Source organism: Chionomys nivalis, chromosome 13 (genome assembly GCF_950005125.1).
Source record: "Chionomys nivalis chromosome 13, mChiNiv1.1, whole genome shotgun sequence".
Taxonomy (NCBI): Eukaryota; Metazoa; Chordata; class Mammalia; order Rodentia; family Cricetidae; genus Chionomys; species Chionomys nivalis.
This window is the reverse complement of record NC_080098.1, coordinates 68338078-68352337: the sequence shown is the minus strand read 5'-3', so window position 1 is coordinate 68352337 and position 14260 is coordinate 68338078. Positions and strand designations below refer to the sequence as shown.

Here is a 14260-nt window from a genome sequence, read left to right as displayed (position 1 = left end):
TTCTACACTTCCTGAAAGCAAGAGGTTCTGCAACAGGTTGAGAACAGCAAAGGTTTCTATGCATTTCAAATATTGTACTAAAGAGAGACAAGAAAACTCTAAAAATAAATCTTTTAATGATGGATGTAGGAAAGCTAAAAGACAGGAATTCTAAATTCTCCATACAAGATGACTTCATCTATATTAAAATGTAACAGAAAGCTAGATGTGGTATGGCACGCCTTTAATCCCAGCACTTGGGAGGCAGAGGCACTTGGATCTCTGAGCCCAAGGCCAACCTGGTCTATGAGTTCCAGGACAGCCAGGACTACAGAGAAACCCTGTCTCAAAAAACAAACAAACAAACAAACAAACAAACAAACAAACAAACAATAAGAACAACAGAAAAGTAACAGAATGGCAAATATCAAAGCAAGAGATGCCAAGAACAGTCAGAGATTTTTTTTTTTTTTTATTTTCGAGACAGGGTTTCTCTGTAGCTTTTTTGATTCCTGTCCTGGAACTAGCTCTTGTAGACCAGGCTGGCCTCGAACTCAGAGATCCGCTTGCCTCCGCCTCCCGAGTGCTGGGATTAAAGGCGTGCGCCACCACTGCCCGGCAGAGATGGGTTTTAAGTTCCTAATCTTCCTGCCTCCACCTTCCAAGTGCTAGGATTATGGGGCAGTGACAAAAGTAGAGTAGAAACTTTAATAGAGATAAGAAGACTTGAGTGGGGCTGGAGAGAGCTCAGCGGTTAAGAGCACTCCAGAGTTTGAGTTCAATTCCCATCAACCACATGGTGACTCACAATCATCTATAGTGGGATCTTATGCCCTCTTCTGGTATAAAATTGTATGTGCAGATAGAGCACTCATAAATGAAAAAGAAAAAAACAGGCGTGAGAAGGTTTTGTTGTTGGAAGAATGAATACCACGTTCTTCCCGCTCCCTTCCTTCCAGTCCTTCTCTTTTCCTCTTGAGAGGGTCTCATCTCATACAGCCTAGGTTGATACTATGTTTGCAGCAGACACTGGCCTTGAACTCCTGATTTGCCTGCCTACAGCTCCCAAGCACTAGCATTACAGGCATGTATCACCACACATGGTTTTATAAACAACAAAACCAATAACAAATACACATTCTTAAAAAAAATATCAATTACTAAACAAAGAAAGGAAAATGGTTATGTATAAAAGGCAATTGGGAAGGGAATACATGGAATTATCCATAATAAATATTGTCTGATAGCACTATGGGTGACTTTAAACACATTCATTTTTATTTTTATGAGGGCATGTGTGTCTGGGTGTGGAGTTGTGCAAGTGAGTACCCTGGAGCTGAAGTTCAGGAGGCTCTGACCCACCCTATGTGGGTGCTGGGAACTGAACCTTGTTCCTCTGGAAAAGCAGTGGACACTATTAAGCACTGAGCTATTTTCCAGTCCTGCTTTGTTGACTTTTAAAAGTCACATTTTATTTATTATCTATTTATGTGTGTGTTTATGAGCACAAGTGTACACAGCAGTGCAAATGTTTCATGCTATGAGACTGTCACAACATTTTTGTCCATATATGTCTAATTTAGTTCCCATAGGTCAATGGAGATATATGAGAAATGATATCCACATTAAAGTTTTAAAATTGAATTTCTACTCCCAAATATAAGAGGTGACTTCAGGCATGGAAGTGACAAGAGTCTTTTCTCTGTGATATGTATTGTATGGTATAGGAAGAGAAGAAGAAAGGAATGGAAGACAAGAATTTGATGAAGGGCAACGACGAGTCAGACTAACAGGTATTTTACACGCATCATCTCATTTAGTGGCCCTAGGAGGTGTGTTTTTACCCCTGCTTTACAGATAGGGGAGGCTAAGGCTCACAAGGAAAGTGATGTGCACAGTGCTGGGTTTTAAAGAGTGAGCTGAGATTGGAACACAGTTCTAACTCCACTTTCAAGTGGGGGAAGATAAATTTCATTTCTAGCTAGGTGGTGGTGGCACACGCCTTTAATCCCAGCACTTGGGGGGGCAGAGGCAGGCAGATCTCAGAGAGTTCAAGGCTAACCTAGTCTACAACGCAAGCTCCAGGACAGCCAGAACTGCTACACAGACACACACACACACAGAGACACAGATAGATAGATAGATAGATAGATAGATAGATAGATAGATAGATAGATAGATAGACACAGACAGACAGACACACACACCCCATTTCTATTTGACCCATTCTCTAATGTGTGGACTCTAGTCATAGTAACTTTATCAAGGGCCTATGGGAGGAGACATAATCCCCAAGGGAGTGAGTATGCTAACTTACCTCCCGTGTGTCTTTATCTGGTATTAATGTCTGGAAGAAGAGATGATGTACTGGAGGTCGTAAAAAGTATTTCAGTCTATGCAGGCAAGGTTTATTGTATACCCCAACTTGTGGTACTTGTCCTTGTGTCTGGGCAGACCCAGGGTTGGCAAACTGTGGCAATGATTCCTCTTTTCTGGCTAAGTTGTCTGTGACAGGGAGCCCAGGAACTTTTTTTAAGGAAAATTCAGACTGTGTAGACAGTGGACTGGCAGAGCAACTTGGAGAGGACGGAGCTGAGATATCCATAGGAGTGTCACGATTCTGCACATCATCTGGGGAAGACTTTGGCTTGTCTCTTGCTAAGTCCAGTAACCCTTGTGGTGAGTGTGACACATCTCCTGGTAAGTGTGGTGTATCTACAACTGATGGTAGCACACCCTCTGGGGACCGCATCACATCTGGTGACTGTGGTACACCTTCTGGGGACCGCATCACATCTGGTGACTGTGGTACACCTTCTGGGGACCGCATCACATCTGGTGACTGTATCACACCTCCTGATGACTGTGGCACACCTGGGGACTGCATCATATCTACTGATGACGGCATCACACCTCCTGGTGATTGCATCATACCTCCTGACGACTGTGTTACACCTGATAACTGTGTCACACCTCTTGATGACTGCATCACACCTCCTGGTGACTGTGTTACACCTCCTGATGATTGTGTTATACCTCTTAGCGACTGCATCACGCCTCCTGATGACTGTGTTACACCTGATGACTGTGTCACACCTCCTGGTGACTGCATCACACCTCCTGATGACTGTGTTACACCTGATGACTGTGTCATACCTCCTGATGATTGTGTTATACCTCTTAGTGACTGCATCACACCTCCTGATGGCTGTGTTACACCTGATGACCGTATCAAACCTCCTGGTAACTGCATCACATCTCCTGATGACTGTTTCACATATCTTGGTAACTGCCCCGCTTTTGGTGACTGTGGCACATCTCCCAGCAGTGGTGGCAAATCTTGCAGTGACTGCAGCACAACTTGTAGTGACAGTGGCACGTCCTGAAGTGACCATGGCATGTCTTGTAGTTGTGTCACACTGTGTGGATATGACAGGTTTTGAGGTCGGCCTGGAACATCTTGAGGTAGGCCCAGAGTGTCTTGGGGTGGGTAAAGTGGGTGTTGAGGATGCCATGATAAATTCTGAAGTGTGCTTGGCATACTCTGCTGAGGGCATGGCACTTCTTGAGGTGGATGAGGCAAAGCTGGGAGTTGGCACTGCACAGTTTGTGATGGGCATGGCAAGGCTTGTGATGGACATGACAAAGTTTGTGATGGACATGACAAAGCTTGTGGTGGACCCGACAAGGCTTGTGGTGGACATGAGGAAGCTCGTGGTGGACAGGGTGAAGCTCTTAGTGGGCATGCTAAGGCTTGCAGTGGGCATAGCAAGCCTTGTGGCTGGCAAGGCACATCCTGCTGTGGGCATGGCAAAGAGGCCCTCTGATGGCTGCTGCTACTGTTATTGCTTGTTGAGGAGAAGGAGCTAACATCTGAAGAGAGCTGTAGGCTTGTCAAGAAGCTGAGGTCACCTTTGTACGTGATCGAACTACAGTTTGGCTCTGGTGGATAAACAGAGTCCTGGCTAATAGATGTAGGGGGTTGAGAACCTTCAAATATGTTTTCTTCCAACAAATCCAGATCTACAGGATCATTGTGAACAATTCTCTGTGTCGCAGGCTGAGAGTCTCTGTCTCTATGGGCTTCTGTTACCTCTTTGCCTGAAAGACTGACACTTGTCTGAAGACAGGGTGGCTCCTTCTGAGAGGAAGCTACAGGTTCCAAAGTCAAATCAAAAGTGGCAATAGGTCTATTTTCTTCCTCACTTCTTGTCAGATCAATCACACAAAGTCCATTACGATCTTTTGCCCTTGTTCTGGTCTCTCTAGTTAGGTCAATGAAGTCCTGTTAAAGATGGGAGAAGAGAAGAGTGAAAGAAGGGCACATTAACTTTATTTGAGAAGACTGAGGTTTTAGCTTTTAATGATGAACATCACTTTACTTTTTCATCTCATTGGTATTTCTATATATACCTGCAGTGCTAGTGATTGAACCTAGGGCCTGGTGCATGCTGGGTAAATGATTTCCCTCTGAGCTATATCTCAAGCTTTCTATGCATCTTCTATAACATAAATATTAGTTTTATTTTCTTTAGTTAACATTTTGCTAATGTGTTGTGGAATATTATTTTCACTAGGCAAAGATGTGTTACATTTGTTTATGCGACAGAATATTACTTTAACTGTAATATTCACAAACAGAAAGCAACCTTTACTTGAACAAATTTCCAGGATAATCTGCAACAGAAGCTAAGCAAGATGGTAAGTTAATATGAGGACCTTGGTACTAAGACACATTGAGTGTTTGTCACAGGATTTAGGAGTTCCCAAAGATACCTAGTTTCATCAGAGAAGGCACTCAAAGATGGACATATAAATAGGAACAAATTTATTGGGAAAAAAATTGCAAAAGTACACTCCTAAAAGGGAGAGAAAAGTAGGCAACTTAGCTAGATAATTGAATTTTTAAGGGTTAGAGAAAAAACTTCCATTTATCCTATGCATTTGTAAGTGTAATTTTTTCTGGAAACTGGGAGGACATTTTGAGAATCACAGGAGAGGTTTGACTAAACACAAAATGTTTAGAGTCACGGGCAGCATCTACATGTAAGTACAGCTATAATTAAATGCTAAAGAAGTTGATGGAGATTTTGGGTCTCTAAATCTCCTATAGAGCACAGCTAACTACCCTTGCAGAACACACTATGTTGTGCAGTCTGTATCTGGATGAAGACATAACCATCAGGTTGAATTTACATGTAGTGGGGCTGGAGATATAGTTCAGTAGTTAAGAGCATTGACTACTCTTCCAGAGGACTGAGTTAGACTCCCAGCATCCATAGAATGGTTTACAAACATCTGTTGTTCTAATCCCAGGGGGCTGGATCTCTGATCTCCATAGACATAAGACACATAGCTGATACACAGACACAGGCAAAACACCCACACATAAAATAAAATTTAAAAATTTACATTCCATTATCTTGTCTCCCTGATTACTCATGTCATTTTTCTATGATTTCTTAAATTTTCACAATGATACTGCAGGATGATATTACCATCTCCATTACATACATTCAAAAATTAGTTTTAAGGGACCAGGTTACTTACCTAAGGATTCTACAGCTAAGTAGTGGGGGCAGACATTCAAATTCAACTTTCTGTCTTTCCTGTTGAATACCTAAGGATGCATTAACTTTTTCCAATATGTAATCAGCTTTACTCTTTTTGTTTTTTCTTTTTAAATGAGTTATCTATTCTTATTTTGTATGCATTGGTGTTTTGCCTGCATGTCTGTCTGTATGAGAGTGTCAAATCCCCTGGAACTGGAGTTACAGACAGTTGTAAGCTGCCATGTGAGTGCTGGGAATTGAACTTGGGTCCTTTGGAAGAGCAGCCATGCTCTTAACCACTAAACCACCTCTCCAGCTCCCTGTCTTTGCTTTTTTGAGACAGGCTCTCACTTTGTAGCTCTGGCTGGCCTGGAACTCATTGTGTAGACCAGACTGGTCATGAACTGACAGATATCACCTTGCTTCAGTCTCCTGAGTGCTAGGATTAAAGGCATGCACCACCACACCTCACCCGTTGTTTTTAAAACAGTAAGGGGTAGGTATAAAAGCAATGGTCTGAGTTTTAACTAATGGAAAACCACTAATCTTTATTCCCATTCCTCACCAGGTCGATCAAATTATAAGTTGATGTCAGCCAGAGGTATTGTCACCACCTGTTGTGCCATGAACCTAGAATAACACTGTGTTGGTCTCCAGGAGTCTTCTCACCTGGTTGGGTACCATCACTATTAGTATATCATGGTCTGGCAATGTAAACTATAGCCACTATAGTCAGCATACAATTTCTCTCACCTTTAAATGTTATTATTGTTTAGTTAGCATACAAAGTGTTTCATTATGATACTTTTATACAAGAGTTTGTCTTCTTGGTGGTCATGAACAGCTTTCTTCATCTTCCCCACTCCTTGTTGGTGTTGTAGGGAGGCCACTCATTTGTTCCCAGCTGCTCAGCCCCAAAATAATCACACAGAAATCATATTATTTGCCATACTGTTTGGCCAATAGCTTAAGCATATTTCTGGCTAACTCATACCTTAAATTAACCCATCTCCATTAATCTGTGTATTGCTAAGAGGTTGTGGTTTTCTGGGTAAAGTTCCGGTGTCTGTCCCTGGTGGGGCTACATGGCTTCTCCTGACTCTGCCCTCTTTCTCCAAGCTTCAGCCTAGCTTTCCCCACCTAGTTCTGCCCTGCACTGCTATAGACTCAAAGCAGTTCTTTATTAATCAGTAGGATTCACAGCATACAGAGGGGAATCCCACATCATGTTGGTACCCTTCTTTCTCCTTTGCTTTCATGCTGTTTCTCTTAATAGATGTGAAGATCACATCTGTCAACAGACTCAAAGACATGGAGTTCTGAGAGAGTCAAGTACAAATCTGTTATGTGCGTAGTCCTAGAATAGGAATTGTTTGGCAAAATCAAAATCCTCAGTTTCTAGGAAAGAACCATACAGCATTGGTGCCTTTGATGATACCCAGCAGAAAGCTGAACATACAGACCTGAGCTCCAAAGGTTCGAATTTAACTCACCCCCCCATAGCCAACTGCTAAAATGCAACTCAGAAGGTTGGGAGTACAGTTCAGGATTAGAGTACTTGCTTAGCTTACAAAGACCCTGCACTCAATCCCAACAATAGACACATACACACACACATACAGGCACATACATACACATCACAAATCATTTCCATTTTCAACCATCAGTTTGATATGAACTTCAGGATTAAGTCTGTCTACCCCCAAATGTGCTAAATTAAATTTCTCAATTATCTTTTTTTTTTTTTTTTTTTTTTGGTTTTTTGAGACAGGGTTTCTCTGTAGCTTTGGAGTCTGTCCTGGAACTCCCTTTGTAGACCAGGCTGGCCTCGAACTCACAGAGATCCGCCTGCCCCTGCCTCCCGAGTGCTGGGATTAAAGGCGTGCGCCACCACCGCCCGGCTGTTCTCAATTATCTTTAATGTTTGCTTCTGCTCTTTCTTTTACTTGCAGTGACTTTGGTAACTATTAATTTCCTGTCTCCTTTGAATTTCTCATTTTTTCTAGTTATACATCTTTTAATTATATTTTCAGTGGCTGATCTAGAGATTATAGTCTGGAAATTTAGTATGCTGTAGTATGCTTAAAAATTATTTATGTGTGAGAGTGTTCTATATGCATGTGTATCCTGATGCCTTCTGATCGCCCAGGATTGTGGTTATAGATGGTTGTGAGCTGCCAGGTGGGACTGGGAATTGAATCCAGATCTTCTGGAAAAGTAGGCAGTGCTCTTAACCACAGAGCCATCTCTCCAGCGCCTCCCTTCTCCACACAGGGCTTCTCTGTGTAACTCTGGAGCCTATCCTGGAACTTGCTCTGTAGAACAGGCTGTTCTCAGAACTCAGAGATCCACCTGCATCTGTCTCCCTAGTGTTGGGATTAAATGCATGCACACCACCACCGCCTGGCTCCAACTTCTATTTCTTAAAGTATTAGTTTTTAAGCCTATATTTGGAATTTCTGATGCTTTTTATTTTTTTGTGAAAATACTCTTTCCACTTGATGTCACTGTTTTCAGCCTAAATATCTTGCCATACAGAGATTCTAGTGAAAAGTTCAATTTGTATTAGCTCTTATTCTTGGAGGTAATTCTGTAGACACAGAATTCTTTACTGAAGAGTTTTTTTCTTCCATTATTTGAACATATCAATCTGAGTCTTTTGGCCTCCATAATTATGTTAGCTGTTAACTGCATAGCCGTTTTCTATATGCAACATCTAATTTTTCTCTGTGTAAATAAAAAAAGAGTTTTCTTTGTTTATTCTTCTATGTGTCTTATTTTTTGGGTCTGTATATTAATTCTCCCCCAATCAAATCTGATAAATTTCATCAATTGTTTTTCAAAAACATTTCTCTCATCTATCCCTGCTCCTTTAAGACTCCATTACACACACTTTGGTACCCTACATAACTATGCAGTTACTGAGCTTTATTTACTCTTCCTGCCCATTCTGTTTTTTAATAATTTATTTTTGTTTCATTTGCATTGGCGTTTTGCCTGCATGTATGTCTGTGTGAGGGTGTTAAATCTTGGAGTAACAAACAGTTGTGAGCTGCCATGTGGGTGCTGGGAATTGAACCATGGTCCTCTGGAAGAGCAGTCAGTGCTCTTAACCACTGAGCCATCTCTCCAGCTCCCATTCTGTTTTTGAACTTGGTGATGTCTGTTTATTTGTCTTGAACGTCCCTGTTTGATCCATCACTGTTTTCCAATTTTCTGATGAGTTCATTTAGTATATTTACAAAAACATTCATTCAGTTATGGCAGATCTTTATCTCTTCCTCTCTCCTCCTCCAGTCCCCCAGAGTTGCAGCAGACAACTTGCTTCAGCTTCTCACCCACCATGCCCCCATCTCCAGGGGATTACACACACTTCCCCCTAACTTCTGCCCCACCACTCCTTGCCTTATCCTATCCTCAACTCCAACAGGCAATCCGTGGGAACCTGTAGACATCTTCAGCCAGAGAAGCAGCCCCATTTCCAACAGGTACAGAAGATATCAGAAGACCAAAAGATCTCCCCATGCTCATAGATCAGTAGGATGAATATAGTAAAAATGGGCATCCTGTCAAAAGCAATCTACAGATTCAATGCAATTCCCATCAAAATTCCAACACAATTCTTTACAGACCTTTAAAGGACAATTCTCAACTTCATATGGAAAAATGAAAACCCAGGATAACTGAAACAATTCTGAACAATAAAAGAACCGCTGGAGGTAACACCATGCCTCATTTCAAGTTGTACTACAGAGCTATGGTAATAAAAACCACATGGCATTAACACAAAAACAGACACATGTTGATCGATGTAACTGATCTGAAGAGCCAGACATAAATTCATATACCTATGGACATCTGATTTTTGATGAAAAAAACAGAAAAACATACTGGAAAAAAAGACAAGCCTCTTCAACACATGGTGCTGGTCTAACCAGACAATTGCATGTAGAAGAATGAAAATCGATCCATTCACACATCACCTTGCACAAAACTCAATTCCGAATGTATCAAAAATCCCAATATAAAAACGGATACACTGAACCTGATAGAAGAGAAAGTAGAATATTCAAGGGAATAGCCTTGAACTCATTGACACAGGAGAAGACCTAAGATCAAAAATTAGTAATTGGGACCTCATGAAACGGAAAAGCATCTGCACAGCAAAAGACACCATCATTCAGACAAAGTGGCAGTACACAGAATGGGAAAAGATTTTTACCAAGTACACATCCAAGAGAAGGCTAATATACATAATGAATAAAAGGTCAAAAAATGCCGGGCGGTGGTGGCATTTAATCCCAGCACTTGGGAGGCAGAGGCAGACGGATCTCTGTGAGTTCGAGACCAGCCTGGTCTACAAGAGCTAGTTCTAGGACAGGCTCCAAAACCACAGAGAAACCCTGTCTCGAAAAACCAAAAAAAAAAAAAAAAAAAAAAAAAAAAAACTCAAAAAATTAGATCAAGGAAACAATCCAACCAAAAAATGGGGTAGCATATATTCCATTGCAAAGAACTTGTCCTACAGACATCCCATTGTAGCCTTCAATAGCAAAACAGATCAGTTGTATCATTTTTTTTATGTCAGAATAACATGTGGCTGATAAATTACCAGGATCCATACTATATACAGAGACTAACAATATCAATAAAATGGCCTATAATATGAATGAGGTAGAGGTGTTCAATTTAAATGCTTAAAATTATTATGAGATTTAAAAAAGTTACTACAATCTCAGAATTGGGGAAATATCCCAGTTTGTATCCTGTCTGCCTAAAAGACATGAGGCCCTAGGTTTGATCCCTCGTACCCCATAAACGAAGTACAGTCATACATGCCTGTAGTCCCAATACCCAGGAGGTGGATGAGGGGGAATCAGAAGTCAAGGTAATCCTCAGCTACACAGCAAATTTGGGGCTAGCTTGAGCTACAGGAGACCCTGTCTCAGAAGAAAAAAAAGTTTGTACAACCCCATTAGAAAAGAATTAGATACTTAAAAGCATTTGTGCACACATAGAGGGAAATTTTCTTGTGGTAATGCACACACAAAACTGTAGCTCTCCAGACAGTGGAAATGCGCAAGTCATTGCTCACAAGCCTACATTTCTTACCTCTACTGTAAAATTATGTTTATAATCCAAATTGGTGAAAATTCATTTTCCCAAAGATGACTGTGGTCCTTAAGAACAGCAACAAGGCTTCCTTTTGTGGTGAAGTAAATGATTTATGAGAAATGAAGGCTGTACATTCCAAGGTATTGTACGGATGAATTTTATTATATGGAATCGTACCATCTTTATGCATCAAAGATGCACTAAAGATATATTTACAAGCTGGATAATACAAAAACACAAGTTCCTCTCCTACTATGCTGGTTAGTTTTATATCAACTTGTTTCAAGTTAGAGTGATCTGAGAGAAAGGAACCTCAGATGAGAAAATGCCTCCATAAGATGGGGCTGTAAGGAAGACTGTAAGGCATTTTCTTAATTCGTGATTTTTGGAGGAAGGCCCATTCCATTGTGGGTGGGGCCACTCCTGGGCAGGTGGTCTTGGGCTTTGAAAGCAGGCTAAGCAAGCCAAGGGGAGCAAGGCAGTTTGCATCCCTCCTCCACGCCTGTCTCTGCATCAGCTCCTGCCTCTAGGTTCCTGCCCCTCTTGTGTTCCTGTCCTGTGAACAGTGATGTGGAAGTGTAAGCTAAATAAGTCCTTTCTTCCCCAGATTGCTTTTGGTCATGGTGTTTCATCACAACTATGGACCCCTAATTCAGACAACCTACGTTTGCTTGGGTGTAGGAAATCCCTTCAACTTCCCAAAGGCAACCTAGAATGAATGAGCACTCCAAAAGTGATTATGGGCTTCTGCAGCAGCTGACCTTGATTTAGGACATAGATTAGGTAGAACAGAGAATGACCCCTGGAGTAACCGAAGCAACAGTATCTGGAGCACGGTAAGGGTACTCTAGATTTCTGTGGAGGGTTCTAGAAAGGCAGAGACCACAAATATTTTCATTCACCACTTCTGGGGCAAGGACAAAGATAAAGGATCTGGAGGAAAAACAAAGGTGCAAGTGCCCCGCCCTCGGGCTTTGTACGTGATTCGCTTTTGCAAAGCGAAATAAACTGTCCTCCACAATTCAAAAATCGGGGCCCTGGCTAGGGAACTAGGCCCCGGAGCGCAGCCGCCCCCGTGCCAAGGGCGGCGCTTCCCTCGCTCGCAGCCGGGGCTCCTGTTACCTCGCTGCACACATCTGTGCCCCATCACAAGCCAAACAATTACGCGCTCCCGCGCGCCCGCCTCGAGGTCTAGCGGCGGCTGCGGCCTGGCCAGGACCCCCACCTCCTCCTCCCGCTGCCAAAGCTCTGGGGCCACCCGGGGCCGCGGGCCACCGCCGGCCACCGCACGGCAGCGCGCACTGGTGCCCACTCTGTCGCCCATGTGCTCGGCCCGCTCGGGCGGCGCAGCCCTGTAGGGCTCCGCGCCGGTCAGCCCGAGGCCTGCCGTGCCGGCGGCGCCGCAGCGCTCCTCGAGGCCAGAGGCCGCCAAAGGCGGGAAGATGCGGCGGCAGGGAACCAGGGTCGCAACCCCGAGGCCCTGAGGAGGCGAAGCTCGGGTCCCGTGGGGCGTGGCGAGCGGCAGCGGGCTCACTCACCACAGTTCGGCGGGGCAGCGCGCCGGGGGTCCGGGACAGGGCCCGACGCAACCTCCGCGCCCTGCCCGAGCGGGTCCCGGACGAGCTCTCGGAGCCGCTGTCGTCGGAGATCACGATGAAGTCCTCCATAGCTACGGGCCCGGCTGAGCCACGCGCAAGCGGCCAGCGACCCCGGCGACGGCGACTTCGGTTCCAGCTGCTGAAGCGACTGTGGTGACCGCGTCGCCGACACTGGGGTTAGTTCCCCGCCGGCCCCGCCCCCTCCATTGCCCCGCCCCCGCCACCCGAGCCCCGCCCACCGCTCCTCCGGGAAGTGGCGCCTGGGTGAGGACACAGTGGCAGAGCCCTGGAGGCGCCGCTCTGCCTTTCCCTCCGGGAAAGAAAGAGAGGGAAAGGAGGAAGGGGGGTGCGGGGGAAGGAGGTAGAGAACTGAGAGGCTTGGCTGTGCGGTTCGGGGGCGTGAAAAAACGTTGATGTTGAGGGGGTGTCCACCTCAGCTCTCAACTGACCACAGTGTGCGTGTGGTGCTGGTGATTAGCCCCCAGCCTGCAGGTGCCGGAAGGTGTGAACAGCAGCGTGATTCCCACAGAGAGGGGTCACTGATAGAGCCTCTCACTGATGGTGGTGCGGCCTCCTACTGACAGACAGTGTGGGAGACTCCAACAGGTTAGGGAGGCCGCGAGTGGCTGAGATAGGTCACCTGAGCTTGGTGTCTTATTGGCTGAAGCCGTCAGTTGGTTAGAAAATGACCTGACTTCTGACTGAGGTAAGGAAGAGACCCCCACTTCGAGACCCCCACTTCTTCGTATGTGCAGGTAGGTCTGTAGGATAAATTCCCAGAAGTGGAATTATTGGATCAAATCTATGTTTTTATTGTTATTTTGGCAAATGTTGCCAAATTACCCTAAATTGTACCAATCTGCAGTTTCACTAACAACACGTGTCTCAGGAATTTAAACTGTCAGATGTGAAGAGTTACTGAGCTCCTAGTTGGCTGAAAAGCAGAAAAGGCACACAGGTAGAGAGAGCTATGGGGTCCCAGAGTGCATGGATACTGCTGCTGGGAACAAGCAGAAGTTATAAGGATAAAATTGTCTCCCACAGAGGGAAGTGTTGGTAAGTAGTGAATTCTTTGGTTTGTCTGTTAGAGGGCAGGGGCATTAAAATCAAAATAGGACCCATGTTTATTTTTAAAATGTGGGATATTGGCAAAATCCTGTCAGCTGGGCTCATATAACTGAAAAATAGAGTAATAGATTCAAATTAAAGTGTCTTTAGCAAAAAGAGTTTTGTTTTGTTTTGTTTTTCCCTGCAGGAACAGCTGTTGGGTGCTCTAAGCCATGTCTAGTGCGGTATTTTTAATCTTTAGTAGACTTCTGGGTCACACCAGCATTTTTGACTGAAAAACTGAATTTTGCGAGGTCCCCAAACTAGTATTTCTTTCAGGTTCCCAGGTGACTTTGACATTGCTTAAAGTCTGGTGAACACACTTTAAGACTCACTGATCTGAGCCAGGCACGGTGGTACATGCCTTCAGTCCTAGTACTTGAAGGCTGAGATCAGCCAGGGTGAGAGAAAAAGAGAAGAGAAGGAAGAAGAAGAAAGAGCACGAGGAGGGGAAGGAGAGAGATATTTCTGGCCTGGTGGTCGGGTAGTTTATGATGCATGGATTTCAGATCCAATAGGTGAATTGCTATGAAGGGATTCAGTAAGCTGAGCTTCCTGGATTGCTGTCACACATCCATTTTAGCTCACACACTTGCACACTGGGGATTGAATCTAGGATGCTGGACTATCCCTAGCTCTCTGGGCCAAAGTCCCCTTTTTTGGAAACCTTGTGTTTTCTAGTCTTTGTGTTGGCATTTCTCTTATCAGTTCTTTGTAGTTTCTCCCAACTCCTATCCCTCTGCTCAGACCTAATTTTTTTTCTTCTAGTTTTTTGAGATGGGGTTTCTCTGTGTGTAGCCTTGGTTATTCTGGAACTTGCTCTGTAGACCAGGCTGGCCTCAAACTCACCTGACTCTGCCTCCTGAGTGTGGGGATCAAAGGCGTGCACTACCACTGCCCTGCTTAAAT

At 44.1% G+C, this 14260-nt stretch overlaps 1 protein-coding gene across 2 annotated transcripts in view; it reads right to left on the bottom strand.

Annotated features, from left to right (window-relative positions):
- Simc1 (SUMO interacting motifs containing 1) overlaps window positions 1-12400 on the bottom strand; it is a 35296-nt gene extending 22896 nt beyond the window's left edge. For both annotated transcript variants that reach the window (XM_057787151.1, XM_057787152.1), the window contains exons 1-2: window positions 12185-12400; window positions 2297-4264 (exon numbers count right to left, since the gene is read on the bottom strand). In XM_057787151.1, the coding sequence (XP_057643134.1) occupies window positions 2297-4264; window positions 12185-12313 (2097 nt within the window). In that variant the 5' untranslated portion in view covers window positions 12314-12400. The remainder of the gene's footprint in view (window positions 1-2296; window positions 4265-12184) is intronic.
- Between the last annotated feature and the right edge of the window lie 1860 nt (window positions 12401-14260).